This window comes from Apodemus sylvaticus, chromosome 1, assembly GCF_947179515.1.
Source record: "Apodemus sylvaticus chromosome 1, mApoSyl1.1, whole genome shotgun sequence".
Taxonomy (NCBI): Eukaryota; Metazoa; Chordata; class Mammalia; order Rodentia; family Muridae; genus Apodemus; species Apodemus sylvaticus.
Window position 1 is genome coordinate 80,349,766 of NC_067472.1, and position 20,159 is coordinate 80,369,924.

The 20,159-nt window shown below is 49.3% G+C and overlaps 1 protein-coding gene and 1 non-coding gene across 3 annotated transcripts; one reads left to right on the top strand and one right to left on the bottom strand.

Annotated features, from left to right (window-relative positions):
- Positions 1-1,452: 1,452 nt before the first annotated feature.
- Kdm8 (lysine demethylase 8) lies at positions 1,453-18,540 on the bottom strand. Of its 2 annotated transcripts, XM_052199733.1 has the most exons (9): positions 18,379-18,540; positions 15,994-16,076; positions 10,168-10,668; positions 7,635-7,801; positions 6,355-6,487; positions 5,929-5,973; positions 3,874-4,023; positions 2,911-3,003; positions 1,453-2,831 (listed from the first exon to the last, which is right to left on the bottom strand). In XM_052199733.1, exons 3-9 carry the CDS (start codon positions 10,657-10,659, stop codon positions 2,667-2,669), a joined length of 1,245 nt encoding a protein of 414 aa, XP_052055693.1. In that variant the 5' UTR covers positions 10,660-10,668; positions 15,994-16,076; positions 18,379-18,540; the 3' UTR covers positions 1,453-2,666. The 2 variants fall into 2 exon arrangements, with proteins under 2 accessions (XP_052055693.1, XP_052055684.1); XM_052199724.1 differs by lacking the exon at positions 15,994-16,076.
- On the top strand, positions 15,101-15,207 carry LOC127676496 (U6 spliceosomal RNA). Its single transcript, XR_007975973.1, has one exon. It is a non-coding gene; the product is annotated as a U6 spliceosomal RNA (small nuclear RNA).
- Positions 18,541-20,159: the final 1,619 nt, after the last annotated feature.

Genomic DNA, 20,159 nt, shown 5'->3' on the forward strand with positions numbered 1-20,159 from the left:
GCCCTCCTATATCAGTCATCAATCAATAACATGCCCCACACACTTGCCTCCAGGGCAGTCTGATGGAGACATTTTTCTCCGTTGAGGTTCTTCTTCCCAAATGACTAGCTTATGTCAAGTTGACACCAAAAAAATCCAACCAAACAAAAAACCAACCAGGACAGGCCATGTCCCTGCTGTTGTGAGTGGGTTCTAATGCTAGTCTGAAGTCCTGCTCTGTCCCTTATCATTTTACCATCCATGTCAGCCACCCAACATGTCCCCCAGCCCTCCGTGTTGCCTGTCCTGTCACTCTTGGTTCTACTTGTCATATTTTGGTCTTGCTGATCCCTACTCTGTGGTGTGTCCAACACCAGGAGAACCAGGAGCCCATGGGGCTGAGTGCCATGTCTCCAGTGCCTGGCCCAGGGCCGCAGTGTGGGGCGGATCCTGGGTGTTATGAGTGACAGGCTGGTGGATCTTCACACTTGCTCTTTTCATGGCTTTGAAGGGCCTGTTGGCACTGTGGTTCCAAACCAACTTGAGAGTCCACACTCCTGAGTAAGAAGGGAGCCCTACAGGCAGGTTCCAGCCCTCTTGGGACCTGCCCATAGATGGAGCCATTTCATCCCCCTGCCCCCCACCTGTTGATGGCCATCTGTTGCTCAGCAATGGCCCAGGAGAGCATGGAGCCTGTCAGCGGAAGCAGGTGATGCTATAAAGTGTCCAGGTCACTGCAGGATGCTGCAGCCACATAGCTGATCTCTGCACACCTAGCAAAGTGTGTCAGTGCGTGAGCCCCTGGGGATGTGTGGCTCCTCAGGTTACACAAGCTGGCATGGTAGCTTTCCTACTCTGCCTGACCCAGCAGCAATGGTTCTGGTAAACTGTCCCAGTGAGATTGTTAACTGTACCAGACAGATGGCAGCCTCTGAAGCCCTTGCCACCTAGTCTCTGGGCTTCTGGCTACTCAGCCTGCTGTGCATTCCTCCATGCCAAAGCTACCTGTCTATAAAAGGGCATATTCTGATGATTTTCCCTCCCGGACCCTGTGTGACCAGGTTCAGATTCTTTGGCCTGGTCACCTTCTTGTCATGTCGGATGAGCTGGGGCTGTGAGCTAGGCCTGTCAATCAGCCGTCCCCGAGGCCTGATTCTTGGTTTGAACTGAAAGGACCAGCAGTTGATACTAGGGGTCAAGATATGGCGAGGGAGATAGAGTCAGAGCTGTTCTCCTCTCCTTCTTCCAGAAAGGTGAAAACAGTGAAACTAAGTAGAGACCCGAGGTGGAGGAGGGGAGCAGGGAACGGGCCGAGCTCTGTAGGAAGCCCAGGCCTTCCGTGAGCCACTAACAAGCCAGACCCATCCCGCCGAAGCTGGGCCTGTACTCTAGCACCTTTAGTTATTAGCCATCCTCCCACTCACCGTGCAGGGCCCTTGGCCTTACGACTCCGCTCCTGCCTGGCTACCAGTTCATCAATGGTCCTGACTGCTCTGGTCTCTGATTCTGAGCCAGTCTCTTTTGTGTGACATGTGGCTCTGCCTCCTTCAGTACTTCCCACAAGAGTCCAGGGAAGGGGGTGTTTCCTTTCCAGGATCCACACTTCTCTTCCTTTCCCAATGCTTCTTTTGTTGCCTGCCTTACCCACAGACGGCAAGGGAGTTTGGTTAAAGAAATGTTTCTTTTTTTAATTAAGAAAATATATTTTATTGTGTTATTAAAAATATTTAAGTTACATATGGGGCAAGTTGACAGTGCCACTGGACAGAAGAACTGGTAAGGTTGAGCAGGCTCTGGGGAAATCTGGCTGGAGTAGAGCCAGCTCTCTGCCAAACTATCTGATGTGAAACAAGTAGCCATGCACCCCACTGAAAGGACCATGACAGTGGGTCTGGTAATGTGAAGACCCAACCTTCTCCATGCTAATGAGTTAGGCTCCAAGTGTTTAGCCAATGAGCTTCCCTTCCTGGGCAATCCTTCCCACAGAGGTTTTTAATCCTTGGTTTACCCTGAATAAGGTGTATGCATTCACCTCCACCATCAAATAAAAGTTTGAACGAGCAGGGACTACCTCTTCACCAAGGATTGCCTGGGAGCAGGGGCTTCCTTGTGACAGGCTGCACCTATATATCCCCGGGAAGATTCTCCACATTCACTCAGAACCAAACCAATTCCGCTGCCTTCCAGCCTGGTGCTTAAATGCCCCGAGGGGAAGCATGGACCCAGGGACCTCTGTTTCCAACTCCTAGCAGTAAGCTGGCAGTAACACCTGGATACACAGAAGACTGGGAACAACAGCAACCATCCCAGACCCTGCTGTTTTACACCTAAGAAAACATGGACCGCAGACCCATATTACAGATTGTGTTCTGTCTCCGCTGAGCACCTTGCCAACGGGACTTGGGTACCCCAGCAGTTAAAACTCAGCCCAGCAGTTAAAAAGAAAACAAAGCATCCATAATCTGGATAGCCTGGGTGCATAGAGCAGCTCTGCCCCACACACCTGGGCACACAGCAGCTGGGCCACACACACGTGGGTACACAGCAGCTCTGTCACGCATATCTTAATGTACTGGCTGGGGGGCAGGACTGCTGGAGTCTATCGGCATCCAGGGCCCACACTGATCTTAGTTTACTGCCTTTGGGTAAGGTGTCTGCCTGGAGGGCCCTTTCCACTCTGGCCCTGGCTAGGACCACCAGAAGCTGACAGAGAAGCTCAGGTCCAGGGAGCGCACATAATGCCAGTACTTAGCAGGTATAAAGAGGGTGTCTCCTGGGGTCAGAATGCAGGACAGGAATGGGGCCTCAGGGAACTTGGGGAACTTCTCTAGGTCGGGGTTTTCCACATCAACCTGCAGAAAGCAACAGAAGTCATCTGCTGTTCTGTAGAGACAGAAGGCACCATGTCACCCTGATGTCCTGGGTGCCTACCTGGCTGGTGTTATGAAGGATGTGTGTCTCGTGAGGGTACACTGCCTCAGACTCTTGTGGAGAATACAGCCGGATATACTTCTTTCCTAACACCTGGGAGAGAAGGCCCATTAGCTTCAGGAGGTGAGCAGTGGTACCCACTGACTACAGGTCTGTAGGCCTGCCCTTCCAGGCCTTCCTGTGGTCTGCCTGTTGTTGCCCTACCACATGCTCTGACATTCTGAGGGCGCTCACCTTCAGGTACTTTAAAGATCAGCATTCTACGTGTAGCCAAGCTCAGCCCAGCACTGAGTGTTGACCTGGTTTAATCCCGGTTTCCTCTTCACCTTGGCTGTGAGGATTTATGACACAGAGGTGAAGTGAATTGCCCAAGCTGACTAAGGTGACAGTTGGTCCTGTGCCAGGCAGTAGGCTCTCTGGAGCTGGCTCTTAGTTGCTACTGAGCTGCATAGCAGGGCCGGCCCAGTGCTCGTCAAGAATGCTCTCATTTACTGAGTTTCTAGCAGTTGGACCCGTGACAAGGTTTTTACAGCAGTGTGTGCTGGTTCCCTTGTAACAAAACTGAGTCTCTGGAAACATCTCTCAGTGGCTGAGAGGCCTGTTCCATCAGCCCTTATCCACAGGTGCAAGCTGGCAGCAGGAGTAGAGAGGCTGGCAGACACTAGAATGTGCTAGGCCTCCACCCAAGCGCTCTCCTCTCTGGCCCCGGAGAAATCCCACTTGGGTGTAGCTTGACCTGGGTGAAGCCCTTTCCCAGGGTCATAGGGCTGTTTTTTCTGTCTATATCCCTTCCACTCCCTTTTCTTCTCCCCCTCCCTCCCTTTTGTGACCAGGTATCATGTAGCCCAGGCTTGTCTTGAACTAGCTATGTGCTGAGGGTGACCTGGAAGCTCCCAAGTGCTAGGATTATGAGTATTTACCATCACAAGCTCCTTGGTCAGCCCTGTCTGCAGCAACTCCTACCTGGACCAGGAAGTTCTGCTGGGGGTCCTGATGCAGTGGGGAGATGGTTCCTTGGGGACCAAACCAGGCATTGATAGTGATCTCTTCCTCTTCTCCATTGCCCAGGCAACAGTAATCGGGGATACTGATGTCCTGCTTCAACTCTGGGATCTGAGGGCAGCGGCAGAAAGCAGAGGCCAGGGTTAGGTATGCCAGCCAGGGCCCAGCTGACATGACTGCTGACAGCCACACACACACTCCTAGATGCACTTCTAGTTTAATTTTTCAGACAGTTTTTCTGTTTCTCATCCTCTTCCACCCAAATGCAGATATAGCATGTATGTGCCGCCCTGCCTAGTTCAGGTTCATAGTCTAATAAACTCTTGAGATAGAAATAATAGGGATGAATTATAATCTTGCTTCATATTGGTTTTTATATCATATAGGTATATTCTTTTTAGAAACCTGGCATTGTTGCTTTATACTTTTTACAAAAAGCATAATGTCATACTAATTTACTAATGACTAATACTTTCTTTTGTTTTGAGATGGGCTTACTTTGTAGCTCTGGCTGGCCTGAATCTCACCAAATAGATTAGGGTGGCCTTGAACTCACAGAACTATCTGCCTCTGCTGGCATTAGGGCATGAGTCACCACACCAGGCAAGAGTTAAGTTACCACCACCATCCACCACCAAAAAACAAAACAAAACAAACTCAATAAACAAAACAAAAACCCCACAGGTGCTGGGCTTGTTGGTGCATACCTGCAATTTCAGCACTTGGAAAACTGAGACAGGAGCATGAAAAACATGACCCAGGAGGTAAGCATGGGTGGCACAGTGAGATCTTATTTCAAAAAAACGAACAATCCTCAAAAGTCTAATGTACTGGATATTTATCAGATCTCTGGAGGATAATTTTGAAAAAGTTACTACCAGTGAGGAAATCGCAACTGATATATTTTAAATAAATTACTACAAAGACCGGCAAAGTAGGCTTTGTACTAAACTTACTCTGAGAAGAAAGGAGTTTATTGAACAGTGTTCAGAAGCCAGAGAAGAGAGCCTTGGGACCAAGTTGAGTACATTTCCTAGCCACCAGGGGACTAAAGCAAGCACTCAGAAGCAAATTAGTGGCGAGGAAGGGTTCGGGTCTTATTAGCATGTGAGCAGAGCTGGAGAGCCCACAGTCTCCAATGGGGCTAAAACCCTGGCACCTAGCATACCCATTACTGCTTTGATTGAGTGCGACCAAACCTTGCCCCTGGATGCTGAGCATAACTCTGATGGATTCCTGATGATGTCATCAGAATTCTGAAGGGTGACTGGTTGGCTAGATATCAAAATCATTGGCCAAGGATTCAGAGACCCTCAGGAAACACATGTTCCAGCAATGTGACTATTGACAAACTCAAAGCAGTGGCCAGAGGCTTCCAAGATACCACAGCAGGAAGAAAGTCAGTGCAAGGTCCCTGGCAAGCACCTGTCAGTAGCCTACACTTCCTATTGACACAGAGGTCCTAGAAGACAGCCTGTATCCTGTCCCTAGGATACATGGCTGCTCAAACTCCTTGGGGTGCTGGACAGCAGAGACAACTGTGAGTGCTGAGGGACAGGCAGCGTCATCTGCCTGAAATAGTCTTACACATTCTAGGCTCACCCTGAAGATAACAGCAGCTTGCCTTCTGGCCCGGGTCAAGGCTCCAGATAAGCAGGTAAGGACATCCTCAGGATGAGCCCTCAGCCACTGTCTCAGTGTCTTAACCAGACAGCTTGGAAGGAATCCCAAGCGCTTAGATTCAAGGTGTACACACCACACCCAGGTCCAGGCAGCTCAAATGGTGAGGTGCTGGGGTGTTTCCTAATGGGACTATTCTCCCACCCAGTCCTACTCCAGCTCAGCCAGGCTGTACCTTTAAGTCATGGCAGGCCTGGACCCCAGTCTCCGCATACTCAATCTCTCAAGCCTGGCAGTTTGATTTGCCTCACTGCTGCCTGTGGTAATCAGGAAGATGCTCCAGCAGATAGCCAATGGGTGCTTCGCAGGAGCAGAGGAGCATGGTCTGACACTTACCTGGTCGAACAGCTGGTGCTGAGCAAGGTACCCGACATCCTTTGCCTGACCCAGAGGAAGAAAGCAGAGGTGACCATGGTTAGTTCGTGTCAAGTATCTCTTGATGGCCCTGTTGCTTAGTTGGATGCTAAGTCCTGGCCTCAGCCCCACCTACCACTGTCCCGTGTGGCCCCTTCCCCAGCTTGGGGTCTGACATGGTCAGTGACCTCCCAGGCAGGACAGAGCTGAAGGGCAGGAGACTTAGGGCCTGGGACGCAGCCCTGCTCTGTCTCAGTGAGCCACCAGTCCCTTTAGCTTTTCCTTTAAGAAAACAATGCAGGTGCAGCACATAGCCAAGTGCTGCTGCTTCTCACTGGAAGTTGTTTTAAAAATCGTGCTGAGGTGTGACATGCCTTTAGCATCTGTTACATAGTAACTTGTACATACCTCGCTCAGGATGTATTTCTGGATGAACTCATTGACTGTCATGAGAGTCTGGGACCAGTCTTCATCTGTGTACCTTGAACCCACTTCCACGGGGACAGTGCGGCAGCCAGCAGTCTCCTGGATGTACTGGAGACTACAAGAACATCACCATAGTGTCAGCACGCATCACTGCTACTCACATCTAGGACTGCTTTCCTTTGTTCTCTTCATGCAGAACCTGAGGAAGGGACTGTTGCCTTACTCCCCTGACAACATTCTCACAGTAGAAAGGCGAGGCTGTGTACCTGAGACCACACAGCTCAAGTGGCTTTGCCTTGCCCGTGCCCAACCCTCAGGCTCAACCTGTCACACAGACTGTCCTCACCACCTCTGCCATCCATAATCCTGCTGGCTCTTCACTTTCTGCTGTCACTGCTGAGAAGCCTTGGGGCAAGTGGAAGGCAGTATGGGGTGATGAGTGCAGGCTCTGAACTCTGTTAGCCGGGGGTGAGTCGGGATCGTTGAATGAGTTAGCCTTCCTGAGTCCGGGTTAAAGGAGGATGCCAGAACCCACCCCCATCTGGAGTGTGACTGCTCTGCTGTGGCTCCCACAGCATTCTTCCTCACTGGAGTCTCGGGGACTTCCTCCACAAACTCACACCAGGCCAACCTGACCCAACCCACTCCCATGAGCTACAGCTGTCTCACAGAGCGCCCAGGGTACTTTTACATGACCCTGTGATGCTGAAATGTTGGGATTCTCCAGTCCTTACAGGAAGCATTAGTGTGGCCTCTCTGAATCCTAGCAGCAGCAGTCTCCTGGGTGAGTGCAGTCATGGCCTCAGGGCCCATAGAAGGAAGAGCAGTGGGATCTCTAAGATCTTGCATGAACACCTAACGGCTCTGAGTCTATAACTCAGGCACTTGCAAGGCTATGCTCAGGGTGAGTGCGTGTTGGTGACAGCTTAGACCCCTGCACACACTCAGGATGGCCCATTAAACATTTTGTTAATTTAATAGAATACTCCATGTGCAGGGAGGTAGACATGCCACTGTGTGGTGTGGAGGCCAGAAGACAACTTTGTAGTTCTCTCCTTCCACCTGTGTGGGTCCTGGGGTTTGGTCCTCAGACCACTAGGTTTTTGCAGCTATCTTGCCAGCCCCAGGGCATCCCACTTTAAAGTCTTCATTAATCCTCTGTAATCAATCAAGGGATTCTGAAGGTTGGTCTGAGACAGTGACTTATGAGTCCTGGGGACACTCAGAAGGAAGGACCTTAGTTCCCCACAGTGACTACTCACCTCCACTTCTTCATGCACGGCCAGTGGTCAGCCACACCTTCCAAGATCACAGGCCTCCCGGGAACTAGGAAATGCTTTCTGAAGTACTGCAGAGGCGGGCAGCGAAGCCTGGGCACTGCCCGCTCCAGCACCATGGTGGGGGCTGAGCTGACGGCAGGCCTGGCCTTCTGTTCAGAATCCAAACAAAGCAAGATGGCAACTGTCTCAGGATCTGTGTTAGTGGCAGATGTCTGGGTAGCGTTAACAGCAGATGGCAGTTATTTGTGTGCAGTGTGTGGCAGAAGCTAACCTTGGCTAGTACTCTGTATCGTGCACATCCACCTTACTGAGATGGGGTTTTCTCCCTGGCCTGGGGTTCACTGACTCCAGAGAGGCTGGCTGACTAGCAAGATCCACCTGAATCTACTTCCCCAGGTATGGGGTGACAAGAACATGCCACCATGCCAAGTTTTTACATGGTCCCAGGGATCAAACTCTAGTGCTCCTACATGTACGGCCAGCTTTTGTCCAAGCCATCTTCTTAGTTCTGAGCTTTGTTTTGTTTTTGAGACAGAGTCTAAACATATCTAGCAGGCCTAGAAGGCCTAGCAGGCCTCACCTCAGACACCTCCTGCCTCTGCCTCTCAAGTGCAAAGGGTAAGGTGCCCACCACCACATGGGGCTATGTTTTGTATTTTTGAGACAGGGTCTCAGGAGGAAAGCCTGGAATGACCATGAACACAGAATTCCCCTGCCTCAGATTCCAGAGTACCCACCACACCCAGCAGTAGATAACATTTCTACACCGTTGCTTTCATGAACTCAAGGTCCCCTTTTCCTTAGCCATCTCACAAACTTAGAGCACAGAGGTGACAGCAGTCCTACAGAGTGAGAGGCTCTGCCTGGCACCTGAACACTGTGTCCTAGGCAGTTTCCACAAGGCCACAGCCCTTGCAGTGTCACACAAATGGCTGCACTGCACTTTCCTAGTACAGCTCCCTTGGGTAAGCTGAGCAGGTGGGTCACTTACCATGCCTGAGCCTCCATTTCCTCATCTGTAAACGGGCGGTGACAACAGCACCCATATGTGGTACCCAGGACCACTGGCTGGCCTCTACTGTCCCTGCTTCCTTTACTCTGTCCCCACTCAGCATAGGCCTTGTATGTGCAGCCTCATAGAAGCCCCCACCCGTCCTCTAGCAACAGAGGATTCTTCTACAGCCTCATAGGAACCTAGGCCGTGGGGGTGGAGGTGGTGATACTCTGTATACATGTTCAGCCAGTTCAGCCAGGGCATACCCTCTTCCATAAGGTACCAAAGGACAGAGACGAAGGGACCCTATCTGATCAGATAGGGTGTAGCATGGGAAGTGAGCTCAGGCAGGATGACAGAACGGCCTGTGCTCTTCTCTTTGGCTAGGCATCCTGCCCCCTACTCCAGTGAGGACCACTTTGGGCAGGAGTTCACTGTTATATCCCCTTGGGACACACTGATGGGAAGATGGAGGCCAGTACCCTTAGGTCGAAGGGGACATGTTTGTCTCTTGAACTGTGGACTGTCCTGCTCTCTAGAGTGAAGCAGCATGCTCTCCTGAAGCCATACAGATCTTAGTGGAACCGAGAATCACATACACAATGTCTGATGATAATCTCCAAGGCCGCCTGCTTCTCTCTTAACTTGTGATTTATCATTGTTATTATTTATTCCCTCCCCCACGAGGAAATCTCATTACAGACCTGGCTGGCCTCAAACTCTCCAGTCTGTGCCTCTGCCTCCCAGGTGCTGGGATTACAGATGTGTGCGCCATCACGCCTAGCTTCTCTTTAGATGGCGAAGCAGAGGCCAGGTGCATTTATTCCTGGCTCTCTGTCCTCAGTGACTGGCTATCCAGGCTTCAGCTTTTCCCTGCTGAGCCCTCCAGCTCCGCATGGGAAGGCTTCTGCCCTGCCTTTCTTCCTGGCTTGTGGATCTCTCCCCACTGTGGTCACACTTAAGTGGCAATGACATCCATCTTATGTGTAAGTCACACTCAACAGGACATTCTAAGACTGCAGGAAAGCACTGAGAAATACATGCAGAACAGTCCAGAATTCCATGGCTGGCATGCAACACAGCCCCAGCCCTTCTTCTCTGAGGCTCAGGACCTATCTGACAATCTACAGATGAGGACACCGAGGCCCAAGGGAGATGGGAAGCTGGGTAAGGACTACATGTCTGCAACCTTTGCTCTGGGACACTGAAATACCACGGCCAACCTCCATGAGGGCTGGAGGGGAGAGCACACTGGCCCCGGAACCTCAGTCAGCTGGCTGAGGTAGGTCTCTGAGGCTAGGTGGTGAGAAGTCGCGCTGGATTTCCTGCAGAGCTGCCTCTTAGATTAAGGAAGCTGCCACCTTGCCTTCTAAAAAGTGCTGCCTTTGCAGCTGCTAATTCCCCAAATCTACACGATACTCTTCAGCAGAGAGGCTGCCGTGTGAGACTACCCTGGAGAGGACCGGGTTCTTCTAGAAGACGGGCTGGGCTGCTGGATGGCAGCTTTCAACAGTGACCCACCTTGGTAGCAGGTTGATCCTGGTGGGGGCCACAGGCAGACTGCTTTCTTGGGAGCTGGTGTGTCTGGAGGACTGAGACAGCTTTGAGAAGAATGTCCCCAAGGATGGCTGCCCCCATCAATAGGCCCATGTCACACACCCGCAGTGCTTCAGCCACAGCAGTGGCCTTCTGTGGTGCCTGGCACAGGCACAGGGCCTTCAGGAGGCAGCCGAAGGAATATACCCGGCGCCATTCCTTGTCTACATCTCGCCAGGGACCAGTGTTGAGCTTTTCCCAGGAGTAGTCCAGGACGGCCTCGCTGGCCTGCAGGCACTCCTGCCAGTGGCCCACATAGAAGAGACTCACAGCCTGCTGTAGCAGCGTAGCTACACTCCTGTCCACCTTCTCCCCGAGGTCCAGCCTCAGCTCCTCCTCTGTGTCAGGCAGAAGAGCCCTGAGGTCCTTCCAGAGGGTGCTGGACACCACCAGGGGCTCTGTAGTATCTTCTGACATGCTCAACACCTGAGAGGAACAAGACAGGAATCAGAGACCACTCACAGCCCCTGTAGCTCACACCAGTGCAGTCCAACAAGGTCTTTGCTACTGAATGCCTCGCTGGTGCAGGCCTTTCCTTTGGGGCCGCTGCTCTGTCTTCAGGGCCTGCACAGTGCCCAGCACCAGATAGATACCTTTTCAGAGAGGTGAGCGCTGTCCTTATCTGGAACAACTCCAGCATGCCTCCTCTGCCTGGCAAACTCCTACCCAACCTTTTAGGCCCATCCTGAATGATCTATGTGATGTCTGAGGAAACTCTCTCCAGTGTTTGTGTGTCTACAGCCCTTGGGCTCTCTTATAGCACTTGTCACAAAATACATCTACAAGCACACACACACTCTGTGACTAGCCTCTCCAAGGGTAGAGGCAGATCCATTTGCAGATCCATTTTGGTTCCCCTAGAGCCTAAAGCTACAGGTGCAGGAAGAAGTGCTCTGTCTTAGTGTCCCCAAAGGCCCATGTTTAGAAGGCTTAGTCCCCGGCCTATCATGGGACTTGGGGGTAGTATAGCCTTTTTAGGAGTTGGAGCCTGGGGGCGGGGGGGGGGGGGAGAAACTAAGGTCATGGAGCCATGGCCTTACAGTTGGACCCATTATGACCCCAGTCTTGTGTTTCTTGGTCACCATAAAAGAGGCATCCTCTGCCTATGCTCCCACAATGATGTACTGAGCTGTCACAGATCCAAAGCAACAGGACCATACAACCTGCTGATATTCTAAAATCATGAGTCAACACAATTCTTCCTTCCTTCCTTCCTTCCTTCCTTCCTTCCTTCCTTCCTTCCTTCCTTCCTTCCTTCCTTCCTTCCTTCCTTCCTTCCTTCCTTCCTTCCTGGGTGGCTTAGCCTGAGTGTTGTGTGTGGACGATGCTGCTATACTAACACTAATAGCTCTGCAGCTTGCAGACAACCGTGGCTCCCTGCCCTGCTCTATGTTCTCAGCTCCATCCTAACAGCTGTGGCATTTGCTATGTTGGATGTGATTTATCCCTAAAGGTTTGTGGGCTGGGAGATTGGGCCTTAGGAGGGGCATTTTAGAGATGGGGCCAGGGAGGTGATGAGGTCATTAAGGGCACCGCTGTGGGAGGGGTCAATGCCCATCTTACAGGAGTGGACTAGGTCCTACAAGGCTGGTTGTTATAAAGGACCCTCATGTTGGCTCCTTGCATGTGTCTGTGCTCCCGCCCCCACTTCTCTACCATGTGGTGACAGCTGGATGGCTCTCATAAGATGTCTGTACCAAGCTGTTGGGACTCTGTGGCTATCAGGATTGTGAGCCAAGGAACACTCATCCCCCAGTGTGTGTCAGACAGTCTTACAGCAGCACCAGATAGCGTGGGACATGTCCTCTGCCTCCTGTGCTGCTGAGTGACAGGGCTGTCCTGTTTCTGGCGGAGAATGCAGATGGCTAGATATGAAACATCAGGCTTTGTTGGCCACACAGTCTCAGTTGCCACTAGTCTGCCAATCACAAAGCAGAATAAACAAACAGGGGTGGCTGCATTCCATTAAAGCTTTATTTATAAAAAACAGTGGCTGCCAGATGCAGTCTGCTGACTCCTGCTCTGCTGTGTACTGCAGTTTTATCCCTGGGTTTCACCCCTGACTTGGGGTAAAAGAAAAGAATAAAAAGAAAAAAATACCTTTTATATATTTTCCTTTGAGACAGGGTCTCTCTGTGTATCCCTGGCCATCATGGAATTCACTATGTAGATTAGGCTGGCCTCAAACTCAGAGATCTGCTAGCCTCTGCCTCACAAGTACTGGCATTAAGTGTGTATCACCACCAGCAGGCAGAAAGGTAAAGATAGCTTCCCATAAAAGGCCCGGTCAGATAAGCTTCCCATGTAATTTACTGGAGTAGAAGCAAATGCCACAGAGATGAATTCAGTGACAAATGTCTGGCCATAGACACCTCCTACAGGTCTCCTAAAGGCAGAGTGGGGAGTTCTCAGGCTCCAGGGAATTAAAGTTACAGGTGGCAGAAAGCTGCCACACAGAACGGGGTATTGTGGAAAGGCCTGGAAGAACCACATGGGAATGGCCTGAGTCAAAAACAAACACACTTAGCCAGTTAGCAGACTGCAGTTGGTGCTTCTTACAGCAGTTAGTCTGTGCTGCCGAACAGATGACAGTCCCTACAGATGGCCATATCCCGACTGAGTGGTAAGAATGTTTCCTAGTGTGACTGAGATTGGGAGCTAAAATGGAAGATTATCTTGGATTATCAAGGTGGGCTCAGTATTACATTCTCGTGACTTCAGAAGAATGGTCACAGAAAGGCAAAGTGGTTGGCTTTGATGACTAGAAGCTGAGAGAATGCAGGGCAACTTACAGGAGCTGAGAAAAAAGAAATAGATTCTTTCCTGGGGCCTTGTTGATCCCTCGATTTCAGTCCAGCAAGACAGTTCAGATCCCAGCCCACAGATCTGTGAGGTGGCAAGTCTGGAGTTTTCAGTCACCATGCTCATGATAAAATAAGATACACAAGATAAACAAGAAAGCAGTGGTAGTAGGAAGTGACAGGACTCTGCTTCTGTGGTCAGGCCACACAAGCCTGGAGCTAGATGACTCTCTCCTAACCAGTCAGCTAGTATGCGTTGGCTCAGGCCACCATGTTGGAAAGGCTACATGGCAAAGAGATGAAGGGAGCCTGTAGCTAACAGAGAGCAAGGAGCTGAGGCTCGTGTCCGTAGCTGCCCACACCATATGGACTACTGCCCCCAGAGCTGGCACGGGGCACAGGTGTGTTAAAGCAGCCACTTCCGCTAGGCAGCTGAGTCTTTGTATGAGAGCTCGGCCCAGACCACAGCCTTGTAAGGGATTCTAGCACAGAGGACCTGGCTAAGCCCACACACATACACTCAGCTCAGAAAAACAGGTCCTGAAGGGACTCTGGCCAGTTTGGGTGTGGTGAGCTTGGCTCTGGCAGGCCTTGCTTGTTCTTCTTTCCAATTCCCTCTGCCTTGCTAACAACTGTTATGTCACTGTTACAGAAGCTGGCTAGTCCATTATCTGGCCACTCCCTCCTCCTGAGGCTGACTACCAAGGTCCAGCGTTCAAAGTACTGAAGTCCAGCAATCAAAAGCCCCCTTTGGTTCACCTAATAAATACCCCAATAAAATATACCACCACATGCTAGCCCATGCTACCACTACATGCCTCCCTTTTCTCCTCTTAAAATCACACGTGCAAGGTCACTTGCTGTTTTTCTGCCTGAGTCAGAAAGTGGCCACTTCAACTTTTCTTTCTTGCTTAATAAAGGATCTCTCTGTGAAAACAGATATTTGGGTGTGGTTTGTGCCTAATACTAAAATTATTTTGCTGATACTTCATAATTGTAGTTTTCTATTATTATAAATAGTAATGTAGATATCTGTATGTGACTATGTGACACCTGTGAAGGGATCATTTGATCCAAAGGGGGTCATGACCCACAGGTTGAGAACTGTTGCTCTAAAGGAAAAGAACTGATAAAATAGTGTGTGGTGTGTGTGTGTGTGTGTGTATGTGTACGAGAGAGAGGGGGGGGGAAGGAGAGAGATTGATTGATTTATTAAGGTGGGTTAAGTGGTTACAGGCTGTGGTCCAACTAGTCCAACAATGGCTGTCTACCAACAGAAAGCCCAAGACTCCAGTAATTGTTCACTAGGCTGGATGTCTCAGCTGGTCTTCAGTATATGGCCAAATCCTGAAGAAATAGGCTCTAATGCCAGTGAAGGAATGAACTGGCCAGCAAGCGTGAGGGCAGGCAGGCAAAGAGACAGTTTCCTGCTTCCACGTCCTTTATACATAGACCGCCAACCAGAAAGTGTGGCACAGGTTAAAGCGAGTCTTCCCACTTAAAATGTTTTAGTTAAGAAAAACCCCTCAGAAGTGTACCCAGTCAACTTGGGGTTTAATTCCAGATATAGTCAAGTGACAGCCATCACAGCCCAGACAGGAATGTTTGTAGAGACAGCCTTTCTTCCAAGATGATCTGTCCTGCTTGAGACAGAGAATTCCAGCAAGAGGGACTGCAGACCCACGTGCAGTTCTCTACAGCTGCAACAAATTATTCGTCCTTGAGCCTCGAACCCTGCCTCTTTGAAGGCAGCCTTTTCTCTTACAGGTACCACCTTTCCCACAGGAGAGTGTCTGCCCTCCACTGTTTGAAATGAATGGTCCCATCTATTGATGTCGGATTCTGTCTCCTTCTGCCTTTTGTCTCTTTATATTGCCCCAGAAACCCAACATTTATAAGCTGCTACTCCCAATGGCCTTGAAGATAAGGACCTCCTGTTGTAGACTACATGAAAGAGCGTTCTGGGAGAGGGCCTCACACTGCCTATAGTAAATCATCATCTCTCAGCCACAAGAGCTAGCCTTAGTAATTACAAGCAATTTAAATTACAGTTAATTGTGCTTGCTTCGGCAGCACATATACTAAAATTGGAATGATACAGAGAAGATTAGCATGGCCCCTGTGCAAGGATGACATGCAAATTCGTGAAGCGTTCCATATTTTTTATATCCAGAGGATTCTTCAGCCCTATTTGTAGTAGCCAGAAGCTGGAAAGAACCTAGGTGTCCTTCAACGGAGGAATGGATACAAAAAATGTAGTATATTTACACAATGGAGTACTATTCAGCCATTAGAAACAATGAATTCATATAATTCTTAGACAAATGGATTGAGCATGAGAACATCATACTAAGTGAGGTAACCCAGTCTCAAAAGATCAATCATGGTATGCACTCACTGATAAGTGGATATTAGCCTAGAAACTTTGAATACCCAAGACATAATCCACAAATTAAATGATGTCCAAAAAGAATGGAGGAGTGGCCCCTGGTTCTGGAAAGACTCAGTGCAAGAATATAGGGGAATTCCAGAACAGGGAAGTGGGAAGGGGTACATGGAAGAACAGGGGGAGGGAAGAGGGCTTATGGGACTTGTGGAGAGTGGGGACCCAGAAAAGGGGAAATCATTTGAAATGTAAATAAAAATATATCAATAAAAAAATTGATGAGGCAAAAAAATACAGTTAATTGCTGTGGGCCATGTTTTGGTGGGGCAATATTATGTAAATATCTCATAATCTAAATGACTGGAATTTTTGCTGGACCTCACAGCCAAAGTTAATACACCTTGAGGTCACTTAAGGCTATCATTCTACTGTGTACTCAAACTGTTTAACCTGCCTTTAAGAGAAGACTGTACAATCAACTTTACTTGTATTGGGTTTCTCTTAATTTCAACTTTTACAACCTAGACTAACGCAGAACTATCATATTAAGTAATGTACTCTTACCTGCCCCTGAATCGGACGATGCCATTGAATAATTTGCTGAAAGTTGAAAGAATCCTCCTCCAATCTACCATGACAGTGGAAAGCTGCATTTGTGGATATTGGTTGAAACACAGTGACTGTTAATGTCTTGGTGAGCGGGAGCTGGTCAGTAACTTTACCCCATGTAAGACTCTGTTACAGATGCCTACAACGTGTCATATCCCTTCCTCTTGTGATGCTTTCTGTACTGTTCAAGAGATAAGAGTGAAGCCCTTTATGAGAGATAGTCACACAACACACCCAGATACATAGACAGTCACACACAAGACAGACACATATAGAACATAGACACAGGGCTGAAGAGATTCATTAGCCAGCCTTCAGGCAGGCACTGATCCAGACGTGTGCAACAGACAGAGGACAGAAGACACAGGGAGCATGAAGGAGAAAATTCAAATCTGGACTCACTCTTGGTTAAGTGACTGGAAGGGCAAGAGCTTTTCCTTCCTTAACATGACACTGACATATTTTTGGCAACTCATATTTTGGTAACGTTAGTAGCTCTGGTAGTTTGAATATGCTTGGCCCAGGGAGTGGCACTATTAGGAGGTGTGGCCTTGTTGGAGAAAGTGTGTCACTGTGGGGGTGGGTTTTGAGAACTTACTCCCAACTACTTGGGAGTCTGTCTGTTCCTGGCTTCCTTACAGTGAAGATGTAGAACTCTTGGCTCCTCCAGCACCATGTCTGCCTATAATCTGCCATGTTTCCCAACACAATAGACTGAACCTCTAAAAGTCTAAGCCAGCCCTAAGTAAATGTTGTCCTTTATAAGAGTTGCCTTGGCCATGGGGTATCTTCACAGCAATGGAAACACTAAGACGGCAGCTAATAGGTATAATCCATGCACTGGGTGAAGCCACATTTTGCCTTGGTTTTACAACCAATTTGTCAAGATTTCTTTAAAAGAGCTCCAGGATTCAGCAATTGTCCATTGTGTAGGATCCTAAGGTCTGTGAATGCCTCCAGAGGGACTGGTCTGGTGTGGGCCCAAAGCAGAGGGAGTAGTCATTGGTTCATAAGCCAGGCTTTCATAGTGTACCTAGACTAGCCTCTAAACTGGCTTCCCAGAGTACCATATAAAAGTTTATTGTGAGTTGTATAGTCTTCCAATAGTCAGGTATAGATGGGCTAATTATGGAATTCACCATCTAAACCAGGATACTATAAATTTAGGAGCCTAGACAAACAAAACTGGAGATTATTACTGGTAAAATGACACCTATAATTACCCAAACACAGGCCACATGTACCAGCCTCAATGGCCTCATATACTCCATTTTAAGTTTCTCTCCCACAGTGCAACAGTTACAGGCCTTAAAGACATCTTGCTGGCCATTGCTTTGTGTTTGAAGGTGGTAGGGGCTGTGTCCTTGCTTGCAAAGTGGCCTTCTGGTGTTCCAGGTCCACGAGTCAGGCAAAAGGCACTGCTTTCAAGTAATGGCCAGGTGCAGGTTGCACTAAACAACTTTTCTCTGTAACCTTAATTCTAAAAGGTCTTTAGATAAAGGCCCATTTGTTGGTACGCAAAATACCCCTTTTTGTGAAGGATGTCAGCTAAAGGGTGCAGGATCTAATCTGCGTGTTTCTATCCGGGTTTCCTACGTGAACTAAGCTGCTCACACCAAAACCAAAGGAGCCGAGAACGGGGCCCCCCGAACATATTCAATCCTTGCTTCTTAAGTGCACTTTTTTGGGGGACGAACTACAGAAACTGGTTTTGGTTGCCATGCCAGTTGCTGGAGGCCTTAGCATGAACAAACTTCTAGGGAAAGCACGTGCAGTCCTTCTGGCAAAGTACTGCCACATCCAGCGGCTCATGCCCTTCTGCACAGTCTGGATTGGAGAGCTGGCTATGTGGCCTAGGAGAGGACGCCTGACTCCCAGACGTCTTTGGTCGTTGCCTGTGAAACTCTGTCTGCTTAAGGGGGACAGGCGGACTCGGGCGGGTTCGAGGGTGGAGACTGGAGACAGGCAGCAGTGGCCGCAGCCATGCCTTCAGACAGCGCAGGCGTGTCGTGTGGGCCGGTCTCGCCACTAAACCTGTCCCCACCCTTGAACCACTGTCCAAAGCCTTGAAGGCAACAGTAGGGGCGCGGTAGATTCACGCATGCTCTATTTGACACTTCTAGAAGTTTACATAATGCTCGGCATCTTTTCCTCCAACCCTTTGTGGCGCAGACAGTTACTACGCATGCGGCTCCCAGGCCTCCCAAGGCGCCTGCGCGAAACCGTTCCGGCTCGCCCGCTCTGGGCTTTAGTGTGGCGCCTGCGCAATCCGCCCTTCACGGCCCACGCTGCAAGTCTAAGTAACTCCAGCTGCCTGCTTGCCGCGGGGCTCCAACTAACCTCTCTGGCGCTTGGATAGGTTTGTGCCTATCGTCGCTGGAGATGACTGGTTCCGTCGGAGCGAAGATTGTTCGACTGGCTTTATCAGGGACTACACCGAGAGCATCGATCACTTCTGACTCAGCTGATCGCGACGGGTGCCTAGAGGAGCGCCGAGCAATCAATGCCCGGCCCCGCCCTCCTCGGGTCAAATACTTGGGCGGCTTGAGCTTTATTTTCCGGGTCATTCATTGCAAAGCAGTTTGCCGCTTGCGATTTTACCTAATTCTTCCAACTCAGATAATGAGTTCTCCTTATTTCACAAAGTAGAAAACCGAGGTGGAAGAAAAATATTCACATGGTTTTAGAAGTCACATATATAATTTGAACCCACAAGTACAGCGTTCAAGGCTGGTTCCTGTGCCTATGATTTCCTTGCAGAGACAGACTGTGGAGTGGTGTGGTAGTCAGTGTTTCAAGCATTCTCTCCTGATGGACTCCAGAGGTGCCTGGAGCAACTGATTCCCTGCAACGATCTGCTAGCCCTAGGTTTGGAGTGTGACTAGAAAAGTGTAGTGAATTCTTATACTGGTCAGCAGGGATTGAGTCAGGGTGCGACACTCCTTCGTTCTCATCCTCTCAGGAACGCTGCTCAGTAGAGATGAAACTAGGGAGAGTTTTTGCTCAAGGCCAGTGCAACGAGTCATATTCTAGGTGCTGTGGTAGTGTATACAGGCTAGGGGGTCTTGATCGGCACGTTTTCTGTGCCGGTTAAAGAATTAAAAGGCAATAAATAAATAAATAAATAAATAAATAAATAAAATCTTGCGCTCAACAGGTAGCAGAGTAACCTCAAACACTACAGATAGCAATAGATAGAATTAGCAAAGAAAAAGAACTTATGCAAAGCAGATTTGAGGCGGGTGGTGGGGTGTGTGTGTGAAAAAAACAGTCTGAAGGCTGGCATTTTAAAGTCTCCCCCCACCCCCAATTTAGGGTTGATAGCTTTGAAGAAAGAATGTTTGATTGTCCTGCAACTGTTGTGTGTCCTGATCTGACCTTGAATTTGTTGAGCTAATTCATCAGCAGGGGACCTGCTAGTGGGACTGCAAAGCCTATTAGGCTTTTGTTTTAAGCTGTCAGACTTGTCTCAAGTCAGAAGCGTGAGAAAGTCGGCCATCTTGGAAATATGACACCTTATTAGGTACCCTTGGCTCTTCTCCCTAGGTGCCTGCCTACCTGGAATCTGTCTGTCTCCTCTCAGTAGGGACACACAGACACAGACACACAGACACACAGACACACACACACACCCTTTGAAAACATTATAATCTTACCTAGCTGTTGATGCTATCAGCATCCTCAGCATTGGAGGGAAGAAATAAAGAACAAAAGGCTGACATACCCACTAGGCTCACGGGGATTTTGCTTACCTTCCTTCCTCTGAGTAGTGAGTGCTAATTTTACCTGAGCACAGTGCCCCTGGAAACCAGCGAGGAGGCAAAGCCCATCCCTTTGTACTGCATCCTTCCAATAGGACTTGGAGCTCCGGGATTCGCTTTCCTTCTCTGTCCCTCTAAAGTCCCATGCTTGGTTTAATAAGTGATTAATGGAACTACTTGTCCCCACTTATCAGCAACATTCTGGACAGCCAAATTAGGTTGCTGCATGTTGGTCCCATACATGACCCTAGGCTGCAGTAGGTCTGGCCTGCAATGCCAGCAGGCTACCTTTCTGTTTCACTTCCTGAATTTTCTAGCTTTGGATTTCTTTCCTGTGAAGGAAAAACTCTAACTGGGAAG